General features: G+C 38.5%; 1 protein-coding gene across 4 annotated transcripts in view; it reads right to left on the reverse strand.

Annotated features, from left to right (window-relative positions):
- LOC106083864 (neural cell adhesion molecule L1) overlaps positions 1–23700 on the reverse strand; it is a 557698-nt gene that overhangs the window by 288000 nt on the left and 245998 nt on the right. For all 4 annotated transcript variants that reach the window (XM_059363589.1, XM_059363587.1, XM_059363588.1 and 1 more), the window contains exons 3-4: positions 13365–13579; positions 8903–9010 (exon numbers count right to left, since the gene is read on the reverse strand). In XM_059363589.1, coding sequence (XP_059219572.1) covers positions 8903–9010; positions 13365–13579 — 323 coding nt within the window. The remainder of the gene's footprint in view (positions 1–8902; positions 9011–13364; positions 13580–23700) is intronic.

The following is a 23700-nucleotide window of genomic DNA, read 5'->3' on the forward strand; positions in this document are numbered from 1 at the left end:
ATTATAAGTTTGTGAATTAGTTTGTAACACCCAAAAAGAAGAGAGATAGAGCCAATGATAAGTAAACCGATCGACTCAGAATCACTTTCTGATTCGATTTAGCTATGTCTGTCTGCTTGTCTGTCTGTCAGTTAGTCTGTCTGTCTTGTCTGTCTGTCAGTCAGTCAGTCAGTCAGTCAGTCAGTCAGTCAGTCAGTCAGTCAGTCAGTCAGTCAGTCAGTCAGTCAGTCAGTCAGTCAGTCAGTCAGTCAGTCAGTCAGTCAGTCAGTCAGTCAGTCAGTCAGTCAGTCAGTCAGTCAGTCAGTCAGTCAGTCAGTCAGTCAGTCAGTCAGTCAGTCAGTCAGTCAGTCAGTCAGTCAGTCAGTCAGTCAGTCAGTCAGTCAGTCAGTCAGTCAGTCAGTCAGTCAGTCAGTCAGTCAGTCAGTCAGTCAGTCAGTCAGTCAGTCAGTCAGTCAGTCAGTCAGTCAGTCAGTCAGTCAGTCAGTCAGTCAGTCAGTCAGCCAGTCAGACAGTCAGACAGTCAGTCAGTCAGACAGTCAGTCAGTCAGTCAGTCAAAAACCAGCCCATATTATCATTCTTACCAATTCTGACAATATGGGTATCAAATTAAAGTGTCGAGGGTTCCGCCCAAACCTAAAAACCGCCCAATAATGACATATTTACCGATTGGGCCAATATGGGTATCAAATGGAAGGTAATTGAAAGGAGAGTACGAAACTTATATACAAATTTGAGCTCAAGTCCTAGGGGAAAAGCCACTGAATTTGTGTTTGTTTGTTGGTTTTTTTTTTTTTTTGTTTGTTCTGTATAGACTTAAAAACAGTTGAACCGATTATCTTGAAATTTTCACAGATTGTGTAGGTTGGTCTGGAAGGTAACATAGGCTATATAATTTTTTGATATCTGTCTGTCTGTCCGTCTATCCATGTTAATTTGTGTACAGACAGGTCGCAATTTTTATCCGATCGTCCTCAAATTTAGTATAGGCCCGTTTTTCGGCCTAGAGACGAAGCCTATTGAAAAATATCGGTTCAGATTTGGATAAAGCTCCCATATATATGTTCGTCCGATTTGCGGCAAAACTGCAATAAAATGGTCATTTGTTGACAGATTTTCTCGAAATTTGGCAGAAGGGATTTTCTTACGACTATCAACATTACTGTTGAATTTCATGGAAATCGGTTAAGATTTAGATATAGCTCTTATATATATATCGCCCGATTTTCACTCCTAGAGTCACAGCAAGCGCATTTATTAACCAATCTTCCCAAAATGTTGTACAGCGGTTTCCCCGACGACTACCACAATATCTGAGAAGTTTGCTCCAAATCATTTCAGATTTAGGTATTGCAAATTTTGCCCATGAACATTCCACTAAGGAACAGGGGCAAACTTTTCACATATCAATGAGTGCAGTCCGATTCAAGTTTAAGCTCAATGATAAGGGGCCTCCTTTTTATAGCCGAGTCCGAACGGCGAGCCGCAGTGCGACACCTCTTTATAGAGAAGTTTTACATGGCATAGTACCTCACAAATGTCGCCAGCATTCGGAGGGGAAAACCACAGGTGAACATTTTTTTCCGATGGTCTCGCCAGGATTCGAACCCAGGCGTTCAGCGTCATAGGCGGACATGCTAACCTCTGCGCTACGGTGGCTCCCATATATATGTTCGTCCGATTTTGAGAAATATTCCAAGAAAATGCTAATTTTTTAACCGATTCTCTCGAAATTTTGCAGGATTTTCTTATCACTCTCTATCTTTCTGGTGAATTTCATAGAAATCGGCCCAGATTTTTAATATAGATTTTCACCCCAAGAGCCACTGCAAGCGCATTGTTTGATCTATCTCGACAACTACCTCGATATCTGAAAACGTTTGCTAGAAATCGGTTCAGAATTAGATATAGCTCCCATATATATGTGCGTCAGATTTTGGCTTATTTGCAATAATGGTGTCATTTGTCAACCGCAGTTATTATAGTTTGAACATATTTGCTCGCCGAGGTCCATCAAAATTGGTTCTGCATTCGATATAGCTCGCACATTGTACTTATAGGGTAGGTGTAGGGTATTATACAGTTGGCATCGCCCGACTTTTGTCCTTCCTTATTGGTTTTAGCTATTAATGCCCATTTAATTATTTTAATGCAATTTTTCCAAAAGTAACCTTCAATTGATACAGCAACAAATGGCATAAATTTAATGGAAAATTTTTAATTGTTCAATGAACTTATATTTGCACAAAATAAACACTCAAATTTAAGTGTAAATTGTTTAATCAATTATTAGCTTACGGCATAACCCTTTCTATGAATGGAATCATTCTAAAATTCAGCATTCTAACCCAACGACTCCGCTAATAGAGCGATAAGCCAATATTTGTTCGTTACACAGCCATAATAATTGAATTTAATGGCATGGGAAAGCAAATGCTATTGATTGACAGGACACAGACAGAATGAGCCAAATGATTCCCATTCGGCATTATCTACCTGCAAAACACAAGGGCTGCTACATTCCAGATCAGTGTAGTTGCAATCCTTTATCATCTCCATCACTAAGACAAAAGAAATCGAATTGAAAAACAAGTAAAGTCCAGCACCAAGCTTAGTTGGGCAGAATTTTGGAAACCCCATCACAATGAATATGCAGTTAAAACTGGTTAAGTGAAGCTATAACAAGAAAAAGGGTGCTACGTTCGGCCGGAGCGAATCTTATATACCCTCCACCATGGATCGCATTTGCCGAGTTGTTTTCCCGGTATCTCTTTTTGGCCCAACAAAGAATAAAAGTAAATAATTGCCATGCTATTGGAGTTATGTCAAGTTATATTCGGCCCATAATCGAATTGAATGTTGGAGACCATAGTAAAAGTCTTTGTATAAAAACTCAGCCAATTCAAATTAGTATTGGGCCCTTTAGGGGCTCAAGAGGTAAAATAGGCAGATAGGCTTATGCGGGAGTTGTATCAGGCTATAGACCGATTCAGACCGTATTTGACACATATGTTGAAGCTCATAAGAGAATCCGTTCTACGAAATGTCACCCTCATCGAATAATAATTGCGCCCTATATAGGCTCAAGAAGTCAGGATTCCAGATCGGTTTATATGACAGCTATTTCAGGTTTTGGACCGATTTAAACCATACTTAGAACAGTTAATGGAAGTCATAACAAAACAAATAATGCAAAATTTCAATCAAATCCGATAGGAATTGCGTCTTCTAGTGCCTCAGGAAGTCAAAATCTCAGATCGGTTTACATGGCAACTTAATCAGCTTATGAACCGATTGAAGCCATACTTAGCACAGTTGTTGGAAGTCACAACGAAACACATTATGCAATATTTCAACCAAATCGGATAGGAATTGCGCTCCCTAGTGGCTCAAAAAGTCAAGATCCCATATCGGTTTATATGGCAGCTATATCAGGTTATGGACCATACTTAGCACAGTTGTTGGAAGTCACTACGAAACACGTCATAAAAAATGTCAACCAAATCGGATAAGAATTGCGCCCTCTAGTGGCTCAATAAGTCAAGATCCCAGATCGGTTTATATGGCAGGTATATCAGGTTATGAACCGATTTAAACCATACTTAGAACAGTTGATAGAAGTCACAACTAAACATGTCATGCAAAATTCCAGCCAATTCTTGTAAGAATTGCGCCCTCTAGTGGCTCAAAAAGTCAAGATCCCAGATGGGTTTATATGGTAGCTATATTAAAACATAGACCGATTTGGACTATATTTAGGACAGCTCGTGGAAGTCATAACAAAATACATCATGCACAATTTCAGCCAAATCTGATAAGAATTGCGCCCTCTAGTGGCTCAATAAGTCAAGATCCCAGATCGGTTTATATGGCAGCTATATCAGGTTCTATACCGATCTAAGCCATACTTAGCACAATTGTTGGAAGTCATAACGGAACACGTCATGCAATATTTCAGCCATGTCGGATAAGAATTGGCTCATGAAGATCGGTTTTAATGGCAGGTATATCAAAACATGGACCGAAATGGTCCATTTACAATCCCAACCGACCTACGCTAATAAGAAGTGTTTGTGCAAAATTTCAATCGGCTAGCTTTACTCCTTCGAAAATTAGCGTGCTTTCGATAGACGGACGGACGGACAGACAGACGGACGGATAGACGGACGGACGGACGGACAGACGGACGGACGGACGGACAGACGGACAGATGGACGGACGGACGGACGGACGGATGGACGGACGGATGGACGGACGGACGGACGGACAGACGGACAGACGGACGGATGGACGGACGGATGGACGGACGGATGGACGGACAGACAGGAGGACGGACGGACAGACAGGAGGACGGACGGACAGACAGGAGGACGGACAGATGAACAGACGGACGGTCAGACGGACGGACGGACAGACAGGAGGACGGACGGACAGATAGGAGGACGGACGGACAGACAGGAGGACGGACGGACAGACAGGAGGACGGACGGACAGACAGGGGGACGGACGGACAGACAGGAGGGCGGACAACCGGATGCACCGATGAACGAATCTCATAAAGACCATGTTTATAAGTCTGTAAAAAGCCCGCTACCCTTCAAAGGAGTAAAGCTAAGTGCTTGAAATTTTGCACAACTACTTCCTATTAGTGTAGGTCCGTTGAGATTGTAAATGAGCCAAATCAGTTCTTGTTTTGACATATCTGCCATGGGAACCGATCTCTTCATTTGATTTTTTGAGCCCATAGAGGGCGTAATTCTTCTCCGATTGGGCTTTGTACGTAGTGCCCTCAAAAAACAGCGCCATCTGTGGTCCATATCGACCCATTATCTCATATAGCTGCCATATAAACTGTTATTTAGATATGATTTCTTGATTCTCGAGGAGGTGCATTTCTTATTCGATTTGGCTGAAATTTTGAACGTGATTTTCTGTTTTGATGTTAAAAAACTGCAAAGTCCAAACCGATCTATTACATGTCATAGCTCCTGTCTGTTTATCCGTTCGTCTGTCCGTCCTTCTTTGTACACACGCTACAGTCTCTAAAAACTGAATTGAAATTTTGCACAGAGACTTATTTCTTCTGTACGCAGGTAAAATTCTTGAATTGGCCAAATCGGACTATATGTTCAAATACTAAAGCTGACATTTTGGAAATTTCATTGAAATTTAGAGTGGTTAGTTTTACGAGGGCCCCCGATATCCGACCCGAATATGGTTCATATCGGGCTATATTTACATACATCCTCCTATATAGACCGATGGGGCGGTCCAAGGTCTTAAGCCCATAAAAGTCGCATTTACTGTACGATTTTGTTGGAATTCGAAACAGCGAGTTTCACTGGGGCCCCCGATATGTATACCTGAATATACTCTATGTAGGGCTATGTTTACATTCAGGTTCCATATAGACCGATCTGCCGATTTAGGGTCGCAAGTTTGGAATAGAAATTTAAACTAGGCCGCCCGATGGAATCAAACATGAAACAGATTGGACCATATTTCGATATAGTTGCCATATAGACCGATTTTCTGATTTAGGGTCACATATCAATGAGTGCTGTCCGATTCAAGTTTAAGCTCAATGATAAGGGCCCTCTTTTCTATAGCAGTTTTTACATGACCTATTGCCTAACAAATGTCGGGAGCATTAGGAGGGGATAACCATCGCTGAAAATTTTTTCCTGCTATTCTCGCCAGGATTCCAACCCAGGCGTTCAGCGCCATAGGCGGACATTGCCAACCTCTGCGCTACGATGGAGGCCATCGTAGAGGGTGTATGATGGAGGGTGGAAAAATCAACCAGGAGCTCTTCAATCGTTCTGTTAGCATACATTACCCAAAGATGGTAGCAATGCAACAGTTCTCTAAACATTCCAAAACAAGAACAACAACTCAAACATTAACTGTTTGAGGGCTGATAATTTCCGAAAATAGAGCAAAATGGGGGAAATAGCATTGGACCAACAATCGTTTGCATACCAAACGGTAGCTGCCAACTCCAAGTCAAAAGACAATGCCACTTAATAGGCAGTGAATATTGGGAAAGAAATTTCCCCAAAATAGCATACCAATTTATGAGTAACATCTAGCGTGGCAATGCTTTAAAGGACACAGCTAATGGCTGTTGAGCCCTTGTGTTTGTGTGTGGCTATCCTTATGAGTCAATGATGCCAACCATGTTTGGGGAATTTATGCATGAGAACTCAACTCATACTTGTACCCATTACAAAGCATGGATAAACAAGATTGATGGAATATGTATATAAGCATGTGTATGTGGTGTAGCCAAGTACAAATGAATACATATGTACTAACACACACACACACACACAGAATGCATATGGATATATGGGTTTGTTAAAGAAAGCTGGACTATCTTGGTATGAGTGTTGCTATAGAGATATGGCGTTTTCTAATGAATGCGTTTGTGAGTTTAGGTGTGTCGGTCTGGTTACTTGTGAAAGAGGTTGTTTGTTTGGCTCATAAAGAAGCGCGCAAACTGTTAAAACAGATGTTCTTGCGTTCATGAAGCTTGTTTGCCAACTTGTATGTTACTGTAGGATAAAAAAAGGGGCAGCAAGCAGCGCCAAATGAAATGTCCAGGTTGAGGTGGGTAAAAAAACAATGGATTTAATAGGATAGGATAGGTTAGGATCCGGAAGTGAAAACGAGCTTTGCTCGGCCGGGCGGGATATTGGAAATAAATCGCCATAGCTTCTGTTAAACATTTACCCATATGAACTTCGTTGAAGCGCATATATGTATGGTCTTTATGTCATATATGACATATATGACAAATATGACATATATGACATATATGACATATACGACTCATATATATGATATATATGACATATATGACATATATGATATATATGACATATATGATATATATGACATATATGATATATATGACATATATGACATATATGACATATGTGACATATACGATATATATGACATATATGACATATATGACATATATGACATATATGACATATATGACATATATGACATATATGACATATATGACATATATGACATATATGACATATGTGACATATATGACTTTTATGACATATATGACATATATGACATATATGATATATATGACATATGTGACATATATGACATATATGACATATATGACATATATGACATATATGACATATACGACATATATGACATATATGACATATATGACATATATGACATATATGACATATATGACATATATGACATATATGACATATATGACATATATGACATGTATGACATATATGACATATGTGACATATATGACATTTATGACATATATGACATATATGACATATATGACATGTATGACATATATGACATATGTGACATATATGACATTTATGACATATATGACATATATGACATATATGACATATATGACATATATGACATATATGACATATATGACATATATGACATATATGACATATATGACATATATGACATGTGCGACATATATGACATATATGACATGTATGACATATATGACATATATGACATATATGACATATATGACATATATGACATATATGACATATATGACATATATGACATATATGACATATATGACATATATGACATATATGACATATATGACATATATGACATATATGACATATATGACACATTTCACATATATAACACATTTAACATATATGACATACATGACATATATGACATATATGACATATATGACATATATGACATATATGACATATATGACATATATGACATATATGACATATATGACATATATGACATATATGACATATATGACATATATGACATATATGACATATATGACATATATGACATATATGACATATATGACATATGTGACATATATGACATATATGTCATATATGACATATAATGAATATACCCCCTATCCTATGGTTTTTGGTACAATAACCTTCGATTCAATTTTTTTCCACTTCTAAGCCTTTTTTTGTTTAATCTCACTTTTTCGTTTCTCTCTAGAAATTTGGCCTTGACATTTCCATTTGCCTTCCACTTATATGCCTTCATCTGTCTTATTATTCGTACATACACACACACATACATACATACAAGTGCAACATACTAATGAATATCCAGCTTGTATGTCTCGCCCAACATACATTTCGTATCTTCACATGTTGTTGTAAACGAGTATGAGGGTTACATACATTCTTTATGACATGATAACATTTTCACATACTTTATTATTCCCCAGGATCTGAAAGGGTGAGGCAAAGTTTGTTGTTATATGAGGGTTTTTTGTTGGAGTTGCCTTCTTGCCAGAGAGGAAGAAAGATGAACCTATGTAGAAAAGGCAGGCATAAGCGCTTGAGAAATGAAAACATGTCACTTTATGACATAATGGTGTATGATGCTCTACAAGGCAGAGCCAAGACTTTGCTGTTGTTTGAAAGGGGAAGGACCTTAAACATCCGTAAAAGTGATGACGCGCACGGAATGAAAGAAAGCAACACGCCTCAAACAAAGGATAACAGCTATTGTCATGGTCATGGCCAAAACGAACGATTATTTGCCAAAAAAAAAAAAACGAAATGGGAAAAAATAAAGTCAAGCACTTTCGCGAAAATTGGGACAAGACTTTAAGTTCAAAAATGTTATGATGTCACAGCAGATAATATGACCATGCCACGAGATACATCAACAGGACTTGGCAGTTCCTCTTATGCTATCCCTTCACTATTACTGTTAATAGGTTTTTTTTTTTTATCTCTCATGACTAAAGAAAGGTAGCAATTTACAAAGGGTTGGGGGTGTCTTGCAAATTTCATGACATTCTCCTAAATGCTCTGCTGCGTCTGTTGAGCTACTTTTTTTTACAGCTCATCATACAAATTAACTTACCTCCTTTGACTTGACAGCATAAGAACATCTCATAGCCTTCACGAAATGGTCCAGCTTGGGCAATCTCACTACCTTGGGCATCAAATATGCGAGGCTCTTCGGGAGGAACTATATAAACAAACGAGAATGGGAGAAGAATAAAAAAAAGGATACAAGCAAACAGATAAAAATTATTACGGACATATGAAAGTTAAGTACACAGAGTTATATATAAATTTCTCCACGTGATGCTGTTGTGTTTCAGGTCTTTCATTGCGTTTTTTGTTTGTTCGAACAACAGCAGGAGACAGCAGGACGTGAGTTGCATCCTGGAATATTCATTAAGAAGTGAATATGAATATGTGTGTGAGTGCGAGTGTATGGGTGGGATGGAGGGGGCGTATGTGTGATTTTGTGGCATGTGGTAGCCTTCAGTAAGGCTGTTTATGTGTGTGGCCATGTGCGTAATCACATTTCTCTTAGACCCACACGTACTCTGAGCTGAGTGAGCGTAGTGTCAGAACCACCAGAAACACTCCACAAACACCATGGCACGCTTTGCCATGCCATGCCACGCCACGTCAAACTTTATCGCGTTGCGGATAATGGAAAAAGCGTAAAACTCAATGTTGTCCAACCGGGAAAACGAATGAACGTATAAAACTTTTCACAACCAACTTTTGCAGCAGGAACGTGATAGCGGAAAGTGTCTCTTCTAATTTTTGCCATGTTTACTTTTTGAAAACGTAAACATCAACGCTTCCAGCACCTCTCGCACACACACACACACACACACACACACACACACATACACTCTCACACTGGCTATACTCACACATGCTTCGAGTCACAGTGGAGGGTGAGTGAGTGTGGCATACCGTTTTTCATGGTCGAATCATGCGGGCATTTTCCTAATAGAGGAGACGATTCTTTTTTAATGAAATTTTGCATGGCTAAACTGAAGTGGAATTGAAATTGGTGTGCTATGGGTCTGTCTCTTCCAAAATGTTTCCACCATGGCCCGCAGCATTTTAAAAAACATTATAAAAACAAAAATGTTAAACAAAATTCGTTGGAGTTGATTGTAAAAGGCACAGATGTTTGGCCAGATTGGCGGTATGGAAATTAGAAAGGACGCGCTAAATGAAAATGGCGAGAACAGAGCGATGACACCGTAGAAAAAGAATACATGTGAAAGTTGAATGTGTGAATAGAAAGCCGTGTCTTTTCAACTAAAACGACAGTTAAGAACGAGTTGGAATGCATTTACTTTACTTCTCCAAAGAACCATCTTACACAAAAAATAAACCATGACGTTCCTATTTCATGCCCACATAAGGCATACTTTTTTCAAGTGTAAGTGTGTAGAATGTAAAAATGTTAAGGTTTTGTGTCCATAAAAGGACACAAAACCTTAACTCGGCGGATCGGTCTATATGGCAGCTATATTCAAATCTGGACCGATCTGGGCCAAATTAAAAAAAAACGTCGAAGTGTTAAACATAACCCACTGTCCCCAATTTTGGGGTAATCGGAAAATAAAAGCGCCTTTTATGGCCCAAAAATTTTAAATCGAGAGATCGGTCTATATGGCAGCTATATCTAAATCTGAACTGATCTGGGCCGTATTGCAGAAGTATGTCGAGGGGCTTATCCTTACTTAATCTCCTAATTTTCGACGAAATCGGACAATAAATGCGCCTTTTATGGGCCGAAAACCTTAAATCGGCGGATCAGTCTATATGGCAGCTATATTCAAATCTGGACCGATCTGCGCCAAATTGACGAAGGAAGTAGACGGGCTTAACGCAACTCACTGTCCCTAATTTCGGCGACATCGGACAATAAATGCGCCTTTTTTGGGCCTTAGACCTTAAATCGAGAGATCGGTCTATATGCCAGCTATATCCAAATCTGAACAGATCTGTGTCATATTGCATACGAATATCGAGAGGCTTAACGTAACCCACTGTCCCAGATTTCGACGATATCGGACAATAAATGCGCCTTTTATGGGCCCAAAACCATAAATCGCGATATCGGTCTATATGACAGCTATATCCAAATCTGAACCGATCTGTGCCATATTGCAGAAGTATGTCGAGGGGCCTAACGTAACCCACTGTTCCAAATTTCAGCGACATCGGACAATAAATGCGCCTTTAATGGGCCCAAAACCTTAAATCGGCGGATCGGTCTATATGGCAGCTATATCCAAATCTGAACCGATCTAAGCCAAATTGAAGAAAGACGTTGAAGGGCCTAACACAACTCACCGTACCAACTTTCAGCAAAATCGGATAATAAATATGGCTTTTATGGGCCTAAGACCCTAAATCGGCGGATTGGTCTATATGGCAGCTGTATTCTAATCTGAACCGATCTGAGCCAAATTGAAGAAGGATGTCGAAGGGCCTAACACAACTCACCGTACCAACTTTCAGCAAAATCGGATAATAAATGTGACTTTTTTTTGGCCTAAGACCCTATCAAACATGGCCGGTTTGAAAGGAGTTTAGGGGGCGGACTCTCTAATACCACTGACGCTAAGACCCGAAAGACATTTAATTTAAGTCCTTTATTGTCGCGCTCTACATGCCCTGCTGGAAGGCAGGATGACAGGACGTGGCCAAGATACGTGAAACCTTATACCAACATTAGATTCGAACTCTATACCCTCTCATGATGGTCTAATATGCCCACTTGGGACGGTTTTGGTTTTTGGGCGCCCCCCCTTGGTAATTATACTCAATTTTTAATGTTCGTTAATCATATTCGTACTCTACACCCGAATACCTTCTATTGGAGTCCCATATTGTCCCGGTCGGTCCTCTTTTGATTTTGGGGGGTTTTGGGCTTGGGAAGGAACCCTAGATACTTGGATCCAATTTTTAATATAATTTTCATACTCTACTCTCGAATACCTTTCATTGGAGTCCCATATGGTCCCAGTTGGTCCACTTTTGATTTTGGGCGATACTCTTGAGGGACGTCCTAAGTATTTGGATCCAATTTTTTGACCCCACATTCGTATTCTAATCCCGAAACCCTTTCCTTTGAGTAACATATTGTTCCGATGGATCCACTTTGGTTTTTGACGGTACTTTTGGGCTACTTGGACCCAATTTGAAATCTATTCATATTCTACTCCCAAATACTTTTCATTTGAATTCCATATTTTCCCGTCCACTTTTAATTTTGGCCCAGGGCCAAAACCAGCCCACAAGTGTTGGTTTTGGGCCTGGGGCGGCTCCTAGGTACTCTGACCCAATTTTTAATACCATATTCGTATTTAACTTCAAAAAACCGTATATTTGAGTCCCATATTGAGCCAATTGGTAATTATGTCATGCTGGTGGGTTTTTGGGGGTTGGGGAGGACCTTCTCACACCAAGGATTATATTTTGATGTCATATTTGTGTTCTACTTTTAAATACCTTTCACTTGATACCCATATTGCCCAAAGTGATAAAAGTGCCCCCTTGGGTGGTGTTTTTAGAGGTGGGGCACACTTAGCGGTGACATTTTAATGCCAAGTTCGTACTCTACTCTCAAATATCTTTCATTTGATATCCATATTGTCCCAATCGGTATATATGTCCGTTCGGGTGGGTTTTGGGATGGGGCGTCCCCCAGGTTATTTGACCCAAAAATGTCATACCAATTTCGTGTTTTGGGGTATCATAAGGTGGCATAACAAATTTCGCTTAAATCGTTGCACCCATCTGCGAGATCTGGCGTTTTTGAAAATTGAGGTAAGGGGGAGGGTCCGCCCCCCTCCTTCGAATATCAAACTCCACCATCTGTGAAAATTTCATGAAAATCGGATCAGCGGTTTTTGAGTCTATGCGGAGCAGACAAACAAAGAAGAAGAACATGTGGTATCAAAAGCTTAGTGCCTCTAGAATATATTCGAAAAACGCTGCTCGAGCAGTGGGAGATGTTACAATTTTACATTCCACTGAGTTCAGTGAAGGGCTGTAGGCAGAAAACAAGGTTTTAGACAAATCCCGTTCCTCACACAGAAAGCTGTCAAAGCGTGGGGTTTTTTCCCTCCAAAGAGATTAACTTAGGTCTTCAAGGGATTTTCTTTCGTCAGCCCACTTTCTTTACTAAATTTCTTGGACTAAATTTCTAGCCAAGACTGTTTTCTATATGCGTTACCCAATAAAAAATTTCCCTCCAATAAATGCGCCTTCATCCTACCCAAAATGATTTTCATTCACTTCATAATAAATTTCCATTGCAATATGCTGCATGTAACCCACTGTAACTGTATCACGAATTGCAGAGTTACTTCATTAACAACTTCTTGTCATAGTTTGTTTATGTTTTTCTTATGTCCTCCGCTGCTGATGCTGTTGTTTACTGTGAGTGTTGTGTGTGTTGTGAATAGTTGTCGTTTGCTTTTTGGAGGATAGTTGTCACTTTTCTCCGATTTTGTTTGTGGATTTTGTCATTGGGAGTTGTCTCCTCTACTTACCAACCAGAGTTAGATTTATCCTATAGTTACGTGTGGGAAAATTGAAGAAATCTATTCTACAACGATATACACCGCCATCTGTGGGTTTGACATCGCGTATCTGTAAACGTGAGTCCTTGGGATTATCGCCAATCGAGAAGAACAGACGTTGACCCAAATCGCTAGCTATGGCCGAGTGAGTGGCTAATTTTACATTTCCGCCGCGTGAGTCCAAACTGCAAAGAAGAAAAAACAAAAAAACCAACAACAAAACATTAGAGAGAAAGTTTAAGAAAATATAAACGAGTGTACAGAGAGAACAGGGCTAATTAACTTGAAGAAACATCTTAAAAAGAGTACTTCAAGAATTCTAGAAAGTAAAACAGCAATCTTGCACGTAGCAATTGGAAGAGGAAATCAAAGTTGAGGAAAACAGTTTTGAGCAGCGACATTTTTAAGACGACAAATTTTCTCTGTGTATTTATTTTAAAGCCAACATTCAAAATTGAACAACTTTTAATTTGCCACATTTCTGTTTTCTTTTCCTTGGCCTACATGCAGTTCCCTGAATTGTATGTTTCTCTACAAATTTAGCTAATTTTACATTTCAATAGTCAAGTGCTTGTATTTTATTTTTCGACTATTTGCTTTTTTTATAGCATCACGTTACAGTTGTTTACATTAAAAGTGTTCTACATGAATTTGTTTTAACATTGAGTGCAAAAAAAATTACACTAATTATGAATTGAAGTAGAATTTAAACAATTTTTGTTTTATTTATTTCGCTTTTTTTATGGCAGTCCCTAAAACACGGCAATATTTCATGTCGATTTAAACTGAAAGGGTTATTCAAAAGGATATTTGGAAAAGGACATCATGTGAATATGCCTAATATGTAATCAAAGTTCAGGTCGTATTTGTTGTCCAATCATCACGAAATTTGGCACATATCACTTTTTTGGCTCAAGGACAAACGCTATTGATTTTGGTAAAAATCGGTTCAGATTTGGATATAGCTCCCATATATATGTTTTACCCAATTTGTACTTAAATGGCTGTAGTAGCTACAATTTTCCACCGATCTGGACAAAATTGGACACGGATAGTTTTGCTACTGATCTCGACATATTTGCTAGATTTCAACCAAATCGGTTCAGATTTAGATATAGCTCCCATATAAAGGTATCGCCCGATTTGCACTTAAATGGCCGTAGAAGCTACAATTTTCAAGCGATCTGTACAAAATTTGGCGCGGATAGTTTTGTTACTGATCTTAACATATGTGTGAGATTTCATCAAAATCGGTTCAGATTTAGATATAGCTCCCATATATAGGTATCGCCCGATTTGCACTTAAATGGCCGTAGAACCTACAATTTTCAAGCGATGTGGACAAAATTGGGCACGGATAGTTTTATTACTGATCTAAACATATCTGCAAAATTTCATCAAAATCGGTTCATATTAAGATATAGCCTCCATATATATGTTTGGTCCGATTTGCACTTAAATGGCCGTAGTAGCTACAATTTTCAACAGATCTGCACAAAATTTGGCACGGATAGTTTTGTTGCTGATCTTAACATATCTGCTAGATTTCAACAAAATCGGTTCAGATTTGGATATAGCTCCCATATATAGGTATCGGCCGATTTGCGATTAATTGGCCGTAGTAGCTACAATTTTCAAGCGATGTGGACAAAATTGGGCACGGATAGTTTTGTTACTGATCTAAACTTATCTGCAAAATTTCATCAAAATCGGTTCATATTAAGATATAGCCTCCATATATATGTTTGGTCCGATTTGCACTTAAATTGCCGTAGAAAGGAAAATTTTCAACCGATCTGCACAAAATTTGGCACGGATTGCATTGTTACTGATCTTAATATATCTGCTGGATTTCAAAAAAATCGGTTCAGATTTGGATATAGCTCCCATATATAGGTATCGCCCGATTTGCACATAAATGGCCGTAGTAGCAATAATTTTCCACCGATCTCGACAAAATTGGGCACGGATAGTTTTGTTACTGATCTTGACATATCTGCTAGATTTCAACAAAATCGCTTCAGATTTGGATATAGCTCCCATATATATGTATCGCCCGATTTGCACTTAAATGGCCGTAGCAAGGACAATTTTCAACCGATCTGTACAAAATTTGGCACGGATTGTTTTGTTATCAATCTTAGCATATCTGCAAAATTTGCTCAAAATCGGTTCAGATTTAGATATAGCTCCCATATATATGTATCGCCCGATTTGCACTTAAATGGCCGTAGAAGCTATAAATTTCAACCGATCCGCACAAAATTTGGCAAGGATTGTTTTGTTGCTGATCTTAAGATATCTGCTAGATGTAGTGTAGGTGTAGGGTCCTCCCGACTTTTGCCTTTCCTTACTTGTTTTTATTAGATTTATTTGTTCTTGCTTTATCTGCAAAATTTTATAATTTTGTTTTTTTGGAAAATTTCTATTTTTATACCCTCCACCATAGGATGGAGAGTATACTAATTTCGTCATTCCGTTTGTAACACCTCGAAATATGCGTCTAAGACCCCATAAAGTATATATGTATTCTTGATCGCCATGAAATTTTAAGTCGATCTTTCCATGTCCGTCCGTCTGTCCGACCATCCGCCTGTCCAAATCACGCTAACTATCTTGCTTGAAATTTAGCAAAAAAAAAACTTCTTATAGGAGTAGGTCGGTTGGGATTGTAAATGGGCCAAATCAGTCCATGTTTTGATATAGCTGCCATATAAACCGACCTTGGGTCTTGACTTCTTGATAAAGAAGTTTCTACATGGCATAGTTCCTTAAAAAATGTTGCCAACATTAGTAGGGGAAAACCCCCGCTGAAAAATGTTTTTTCTAATGGTCTCACCAGGATTCGAACCCAGGCGTTCAGTGTCATAGGCGGACATGCTAACCTCTTCGCTACGGTGGCCTCCTGGGTCTCGCCACATCTCTCTCCTTCATAAAAACTAATGAGAAGGCCTACATACTCCTAAACATTTAAGGCATAAAATCCACCATAAAACTTTCTTTTGAATAACCCTTTCTTTAAACACCAACAAAATGGAAAAAAATTACTCTAAACAAATACACACACATACACAAACACCATAAAAAACACTGATATCTGCACACACACCAAAAATGTTTATCGTCCTGTTTGCGTGCGTGTATTCAACAATAAATTACAGCAATTTGTATCGTTGCTGCAGTTTGATAAACACTCGAACGTTGTTCTCCCTCCCGCTCCATGGCATTTCTAGTACCTTACCATAAATGCCGAGTTTGTCCTCTATGCCACATAGCCTCCGTTTTTTTTGCATGGATTTTTTGGAGTCTTTGTTGCTCTTTTGCACAAATTAATGTTTATGTCGTGTTTTTCTCATGGCAGCATATTATTAAACTACTAATGTTTCAAAAACGAAAAGGCAGAGGGGAAAACACCAGCAGAACCAACAAAAAAAAATGGCTAAAATGAAAAATGTGCCACACAAAAAAAGGATAACCCATATAAACAAGCATACAAGCAAAAACCACCATATTGGGCTTAAACTTGACTCTTGTATAGCAATACGTGTAGCAACGATTTTTTTGCGCTTATCCATTTCATTTAGCGGCAATTGCCAAAATGAAATTCCCTCGCTTTTCAAACAGGGGGAAAAAAAACAGCCACCAAACGTTGGGGTCGTTTAGGGGCTTTGCATGCAGCTGCTGTGATGGCAACAGCAGCAGCAGCAGCAGTAAGGACATCGTGAAAAAGGCCATAATATCAGCGCCAACAAGCACTGATGTGATATGTTTAAATATTGCATATGCCAAACGTTTCATACTACTCGTACCATGCCATCAAGCCATAAACTTGCCACTCATAAACTTGTTCTCACCTCTTTGCCCAGAGAGGGGGACAATGCCCTATTCCTCATCACACCATTGGTGCAGAGAAGACCATGGCAGCAACGGTCACTAAATGCAGCACTCACTTCAAAATCAAGTGGTTAAATTCTAAATAACTGACTTTTCGCTAATAGCCGTTAATTAAATATTTTCCATTTTCACGATTTTAATGAGCCACCGAGGCGTATGATGCATGCAACATGCAACTTGTGGAAAGAAACAAACATACTAATCAAAAACCCGCAGTAGCAACAACCAACAAACCAACGAATGACTCAACGGAACGCCTAACGAATGACCGACATGTTGCCACTTTAGATGGTAGTTATGGTGCGACAACAGGTTCATGTTTTATCACCATTTATCATGGTTGCAGAGCCGCGAGAGGAGGGGGTCAAACTTAAAAACTTCAATAGAAATTAAACATGGTCATAAATTTTGGTGTTAATCGGGTTTTTAGAGCTCCATGGCAGCAATAAAACAAAAGCTGCAAGTAACTTAAATGGAAAAAAGGGAAAACAAAACAAACTATGCAAATAAAAAGAAATGAAATGGAATGGAATGAAACAAAATGAAATGGAATGAAAATAAATGGAATGAAAATAAATGAAATGAAATGAAATTAAATGGATTGGAATGGAATGAAATGAAATAGAAGGAAATGGAATGAAATGGTATGAAATGGAATGAAATGGAATGAAATGGAATGAAATGGAATGAAATGGAATGAAATGGAATGAAATGGAATGAAATGGAATGAAATGGAATGAAATGGAATGAAATGGAATGAAATGGAATGAAATGGAATGAAATGAAATGAAATAGAATGAAATGAAATGGAATGAAAAATAAAAAAATGAAATAAAATGAAATGAAAGGAAATGGAATGAAATTAAAAAATGGAATGAAATGGAATGATATGAAATGGAATGGAGTGGAATGAAATGAAATGAAATGGAATGGAATGGAATGAAATGGAACGAAATGGAATGAAATGGAATGAAACGGAAAGAAATGGAATGAAATGGAACTAAATGGAATGAAATCAAATCAAATGGAACCAAATGGAATCAAATGAAATGAAATGAACAGGAATGGAATCAAATGAAATGAAATGAAATGGAATGGAATTAAATAAAATGAAATGAAATGGAACGAAATGAAATGGAATGAAATGAGATGAAATGAAATGAAATGAAATGAAATGAAATGAAATGAAATGGAATGAAATGGAATGAAATGAAATGGAATAAAATGAAATGGAATGAAATGGAACGAAATGAAATGGAATGAAATGAGATGGAATGAAATGAAATGAAATGAAATGAAATGGAATGAAATGAAATGAAATGAAATGAAATGAAATGAAATGAAATGGAATGAAATGGAATGAAATGGAATGAAATGGAATGAAATGAAATGGAATAAAATGAAATGGAATGAAAGGAAACGGAATGAAATGGAATGAAATGAAACGGAATGAAATGGAATGAAACGGAATGAAATGGAATGAAATGAAATAGAATGAAATGGAATGAAATAAAAAAGGAACGTTTTTAAAAGTTTTTGGAAGTCATAACAGAAAACTTTTTGCAAAATTTGCAACTTCCATGGGGCTTAAGAAGTCAAATCGGGAGATCGGTTTATATGGGAACTTTATCAGGTTATAAACCAATTTGGACCGTACTTGGCACATATGCATATGGATATGGATGCTTTATTCAAATCTAAACCTATATGGCCCATTTGCAATAACCTAAGACCCACAACAATAGTAAGTATCTGTGCAAATTTTCAAGCAGCTAGCTCAAAGGGTTCCACCGCTATCGTGATTTCGACAGACGCACGGACATTGCTACATTGACTCAGAATATCGAGACGATCCAGAGTCTATATACTTTATGAGGTCGCAGATCAATATTTCGAGGTGCTACGGTGATGGGTATACAAATAAAATGGTGGTTGGTATACGAAAAAAAAAAACAAGTAAAAAGGCGTTAAGTTGGGCCGGGCCGAACTTTGGATACCCACCACCTCAGGTATATATGTAATCCACCTTTCGTTATAATCCGGTGAAGCATACATATTTTATGCCCCCATTGCAAATTCGCCTCTGATATTGAGAGGTCAATAAGTACAAGTCATTTTTAATTTTTGTTAGACAAAATATTGGTCTTTTTGATAGCCTTATCGAAATGTAGATCGATCTAAACCATATACGACACGGATGTCGAAAAGCGTAACATAAGTCACTGTGTCAAATTTCAGCGAAATCAGATAATAAATGTGATTTTTATGGGGCCAAGACTTTAAATCGAGAGATCGATCATTGTGGCAGCTATATTCTAATCTGAATCGATCTGGGCCAAATTGAAGGGGTCCTAACTCAACTCACTGTCCCAAATTTCGTCGACATCGGACAATAAATGTGCCATTTATGCAGCTCACTGCTCAAAATTTCAGCGAAATCGGACAATAAATTTGCCTTTTATGGACCCAAAACATTATATGGAGAGATTGGTTTATATGGCAGTTATATGCAAATCTGGACCGATCTGAGCCAAATCGCAAAAAGATTTCAAGGGGCCTAACACAACTTACTGTCCCAAATTTTGGTAAAATCGGACAATAATTGCGCCTTTTGTTGGCCCAAGATCTTAAATGGAGAGATCGGTCTATATGGCAGCTATATCCAAATCTGGACCGATCTGGGCCAAATTAAAGTGGGATGTCGACTGGCCTAACATAATTCAATGACCCAAATTTCATCAAAATCGGATAATAAATGTGGCTTTTATGGGCCTAAATGAAATTTTGAAATTTTGCACAATGACTTCTGCTTTGTCCCCCAACATCCAAGCCAAGTATTGTCCAAAAAATTTTTTCTCCGTAGTTATATATTTCCGTGATGTAGACTTCCTCCGCCAGCTAAAGCTATCAACAAAACGTAAACCAAGCTTAACCACCATCATCTTTTATTATAAAGCCTAACCAAAATCTCTTAGTCAAAAGTGTACAACTGCTTGCCATGGCAATGTCATCACCTATGACAAGCCTTATGGCGCAATTTTCATTTGCAGTCATTAGGAAAGCACCTCTGTGTCGTCGCCATCATCGTACATTTTGGGGCCAAGTAATTTCCAATGTAATTTGAAAATAACTTTATTATGCACATTTTGTGTTCAGACGTTGGAATTATTAAATTTGTAACATGGCTACTAGGATATCGTAGAACAATTTAGCAGCCCCATAAAGACCAATTTGATTGTGGAGCCGCAGCAACAACTCTTTGATTATATGACCAAAAACGATTGCCTTAAGCCGCAAAATGTAATAAATTTAAGGCAAACACTAAACTCCAAACCGGGCCGTCTCACACACACACACACGGACTCAGACATTTAAGTAACCACAGAGAAAGGGAGCTCTCTACCTTCATTCGCCAAAGCCAAAGTAACGACGACAAAGTATTCTAAAAATAACCACAATCGGTTAAATCCGCAAAGAGTCCTCAAAACAAATTGTCAACATGGACGAGGAAGGATGAAAGCGGGTGTACATTGAAACGCTGTTGTCGAAAATGGAATTCACGTAATCCTTAAGCAACATGAGGTAAAGTACCGTAGTTGGTGGGTGGTGCTGCTCTTGCTGCTGATGGTGATGGCAGTACAAAACTCGACTTCAGGACATTCGCACACAATTACCGCAAAAGTTACTAAGTGTTGAAACATATGTGTGTGTATGTATGTTAGTTGGTGTTGTTTTGTGTGTGTGTGATTACCAAGAAGGACTGCTTCCACTTTGAACAGTGGTATTTATACTTTGCATGATTGCAATGGCAACCATTTGAATTGCTTGAGCTTATGTACACTGAGTGATACTCGCTTTGAGGTTTGAGCTTGAAATAAAATTCCCACCAAAGGAAATATAGAAAGGAATGCGAAAGGAAAACATTGAGATTTCCATAAATATTGCTCTCTGGGGATATCATTCAAAAATTCGTTGAGAAAGTCCATCATTTTGTAGTCAAGAGACCATTGCTTTGAAGCGCAGATTTCTTTGGCAATTGAACCAGGTGTCTGGGGACGTTAAACAAATATATGACTCAAATTACATGTAATAAAATACATATGGATGTTAGATATTGAAAAATGAGGGTTATAATTGTAAAGTGAAGATGTTTCCTGCCAGAACTCATCCTTCATAAATAGAGTGTGATCTCAACAGACAGTCCGTCCCTAGACTCTAACAATACAATTTGGATAGAGTTTACGTACGGCCGGGCCGAACTTTGGATACCCACCGCCTCGGGTATATATGAAAAGCACCTTTCGTCATAATCCGGCCAAAAATGCATAGTTTATGCCCCCACAGCAGTTTTATCGAAATATGGTCCGATTTAGACCACATTCGACATGGATAGTGAGTGCTCTAATCAGTACAAGTCATTGTTCAATTTTGTAGAACAAATTATTGGTCTTTTTTGTAGCTATATCCAAGTATAGGACGATATGAACCATATACGATACGGATGATGAAAAGCCTAACATAAGTCACTGTATCAAATTTCAGCGAAATTGGATTATTAATGGGCCTTTTAAGGGGCCAAGACTTAAAATCTAGAGATCGGTCCATATGGCAGCTATATTCAAATCTGAACCGATCCAAGGCAAAAAAGGGATTTCGAAGGATCTAACGTAACTCACTGTCCCCAATTTAGGCGAAATCGGTCAATAAATGCGTCTTTTATGGGCCCACAACTTTACATCGAGAGATCGGTTTGTATGACAGCTATATTCAAATCTGGACCGATCTGGGCCAAATTAAAGGAAAATGTCGAAAGCCCTAGCACAACTCACTGTCCAAATTTTTGGTTACATTCGACAATCAATGCGCCTTTTATGGGCCCAAAACCCTATATCGCGAGATGGGTATATATGGCAGCATTATCCAAATTAGGACCGATGTGGGCCAAGCTGTCCCAAATTCCGTTGATATTCTTTTCTTTTATCCTTTTTATACCCTCCACCATAGGATTGGGGGTATACTTATTTCGTCATTCTGTTTGTAACTACTCGAAATATACGTCTGAGACTCCATAAAGTATAAATATACTTAATCGTCGCCACATTTTATGTCGATCTAGTCATGTCCGTCCGTCTGTCCGTCTGTCTGTCCGTCTGTCTGTCCGTCTGTCTGTCTGTCTGTCCGTCTGTCTGTCCGTCTGTCTGTCCGTCTGTCTGTCTGTCTGTCTGTCCGTCCGTCTGTCTTTCTGTCTGTCCGTCTGTCTGTACGTCTGTCTGTCTGTCTGTCCGCCTGTCCATCTGTCCGTCTGTCTGTCCGTCTGTCTGTCCGTCTGTCTGTCTGTCCGTCTGTCTGTTCGTCTGTCTGTCCGCCTGTCTGTCTGTCCGTCTGTCTGTCTGTCCATGTTAATTTGTGTACAAACTACCGGTCGCAATTTTCATCCGATCGTCTTCAAATTTGGTACGGGCATGTTTTCCGGCCTAGAGACGAAGCCTATTGAAATTGGAAGAAATCGGATCAGATTTGGATATAGCTCTCATATATACAATAAATTCGTCCGATTTGCACTATTAATGCAATAAAAAGTTCATTTGTTAACCGATTATCTCGAAATTTGGCGGGATGGATTCCCTTATGAAACTCGATATTACGGGTGAATTTCATATAAATCGGTTCAGATTTAGATATAGCTGTCATATATGTATATCGCCCGATTTTCACTTTAAGAACCACTGCAAGCCCATTTATTGGCCAATCTTCCCAAAATTTGGTAAAACACCTTTCTTGACGATTACCACAATATTTGAGAAGTTTGCTTTAAATCGGTTCAGATTTGGATATAGCTCCCATATATATGTTCGTCCGATTTGCAGTAACAATGCAATAAAATGGTCATTTGTTAACCGACTCTCGAGACATTCAGTAAGAATGATTTTTTTATGACTCTCGACATTATTGGTGAATTTCATAGAAATCGGTTCAGATTTAGATATAACTCTCATGTATATATATATCCCGATTTTCACTTCTAGAGCCATTGCAAGCGCATTTATTGACCAATCTTTCCAAAATTTTATACAACCTTTCTCGACGACCATCACACTATCTGAGAAGTTTGCTTGAAATCGGTTCAGATTTGGATATAGCTCCCATATATATGTTCGTCCGATTTGCACAAATAATGCAATAAAAAGTTCATTTGTTAACCGATTTCCTGGAAATTTGGCAGGAAGGATTTGTTTATGACTGTCGATATTACTGGTGAATTTCATAGAAATCGGTTCACATTTAAATATAGCTCTCATATATATATTTGCCCGATTTTCACTCCTAGAGCCATTGCAAGCGCATTTATTGACCAATCTTCCCAAAACTTTGTACAAATCCTTGCTCGACGACTACCACACTATCTATGAAG

Source organism: Stomoxys calcitrans, chromosome 2 (assembly GCF_963082655.1).
Source record: "Stomoxys calcitrans chromosome 2, idStoCalc2.1, whole genome shotgun sequence".
NCBI lineage: Eukaryota > Metazoa > Arthropoda > Insecta > Diptera > Muscidae > Stomoxys > Stomoxys calcitrans.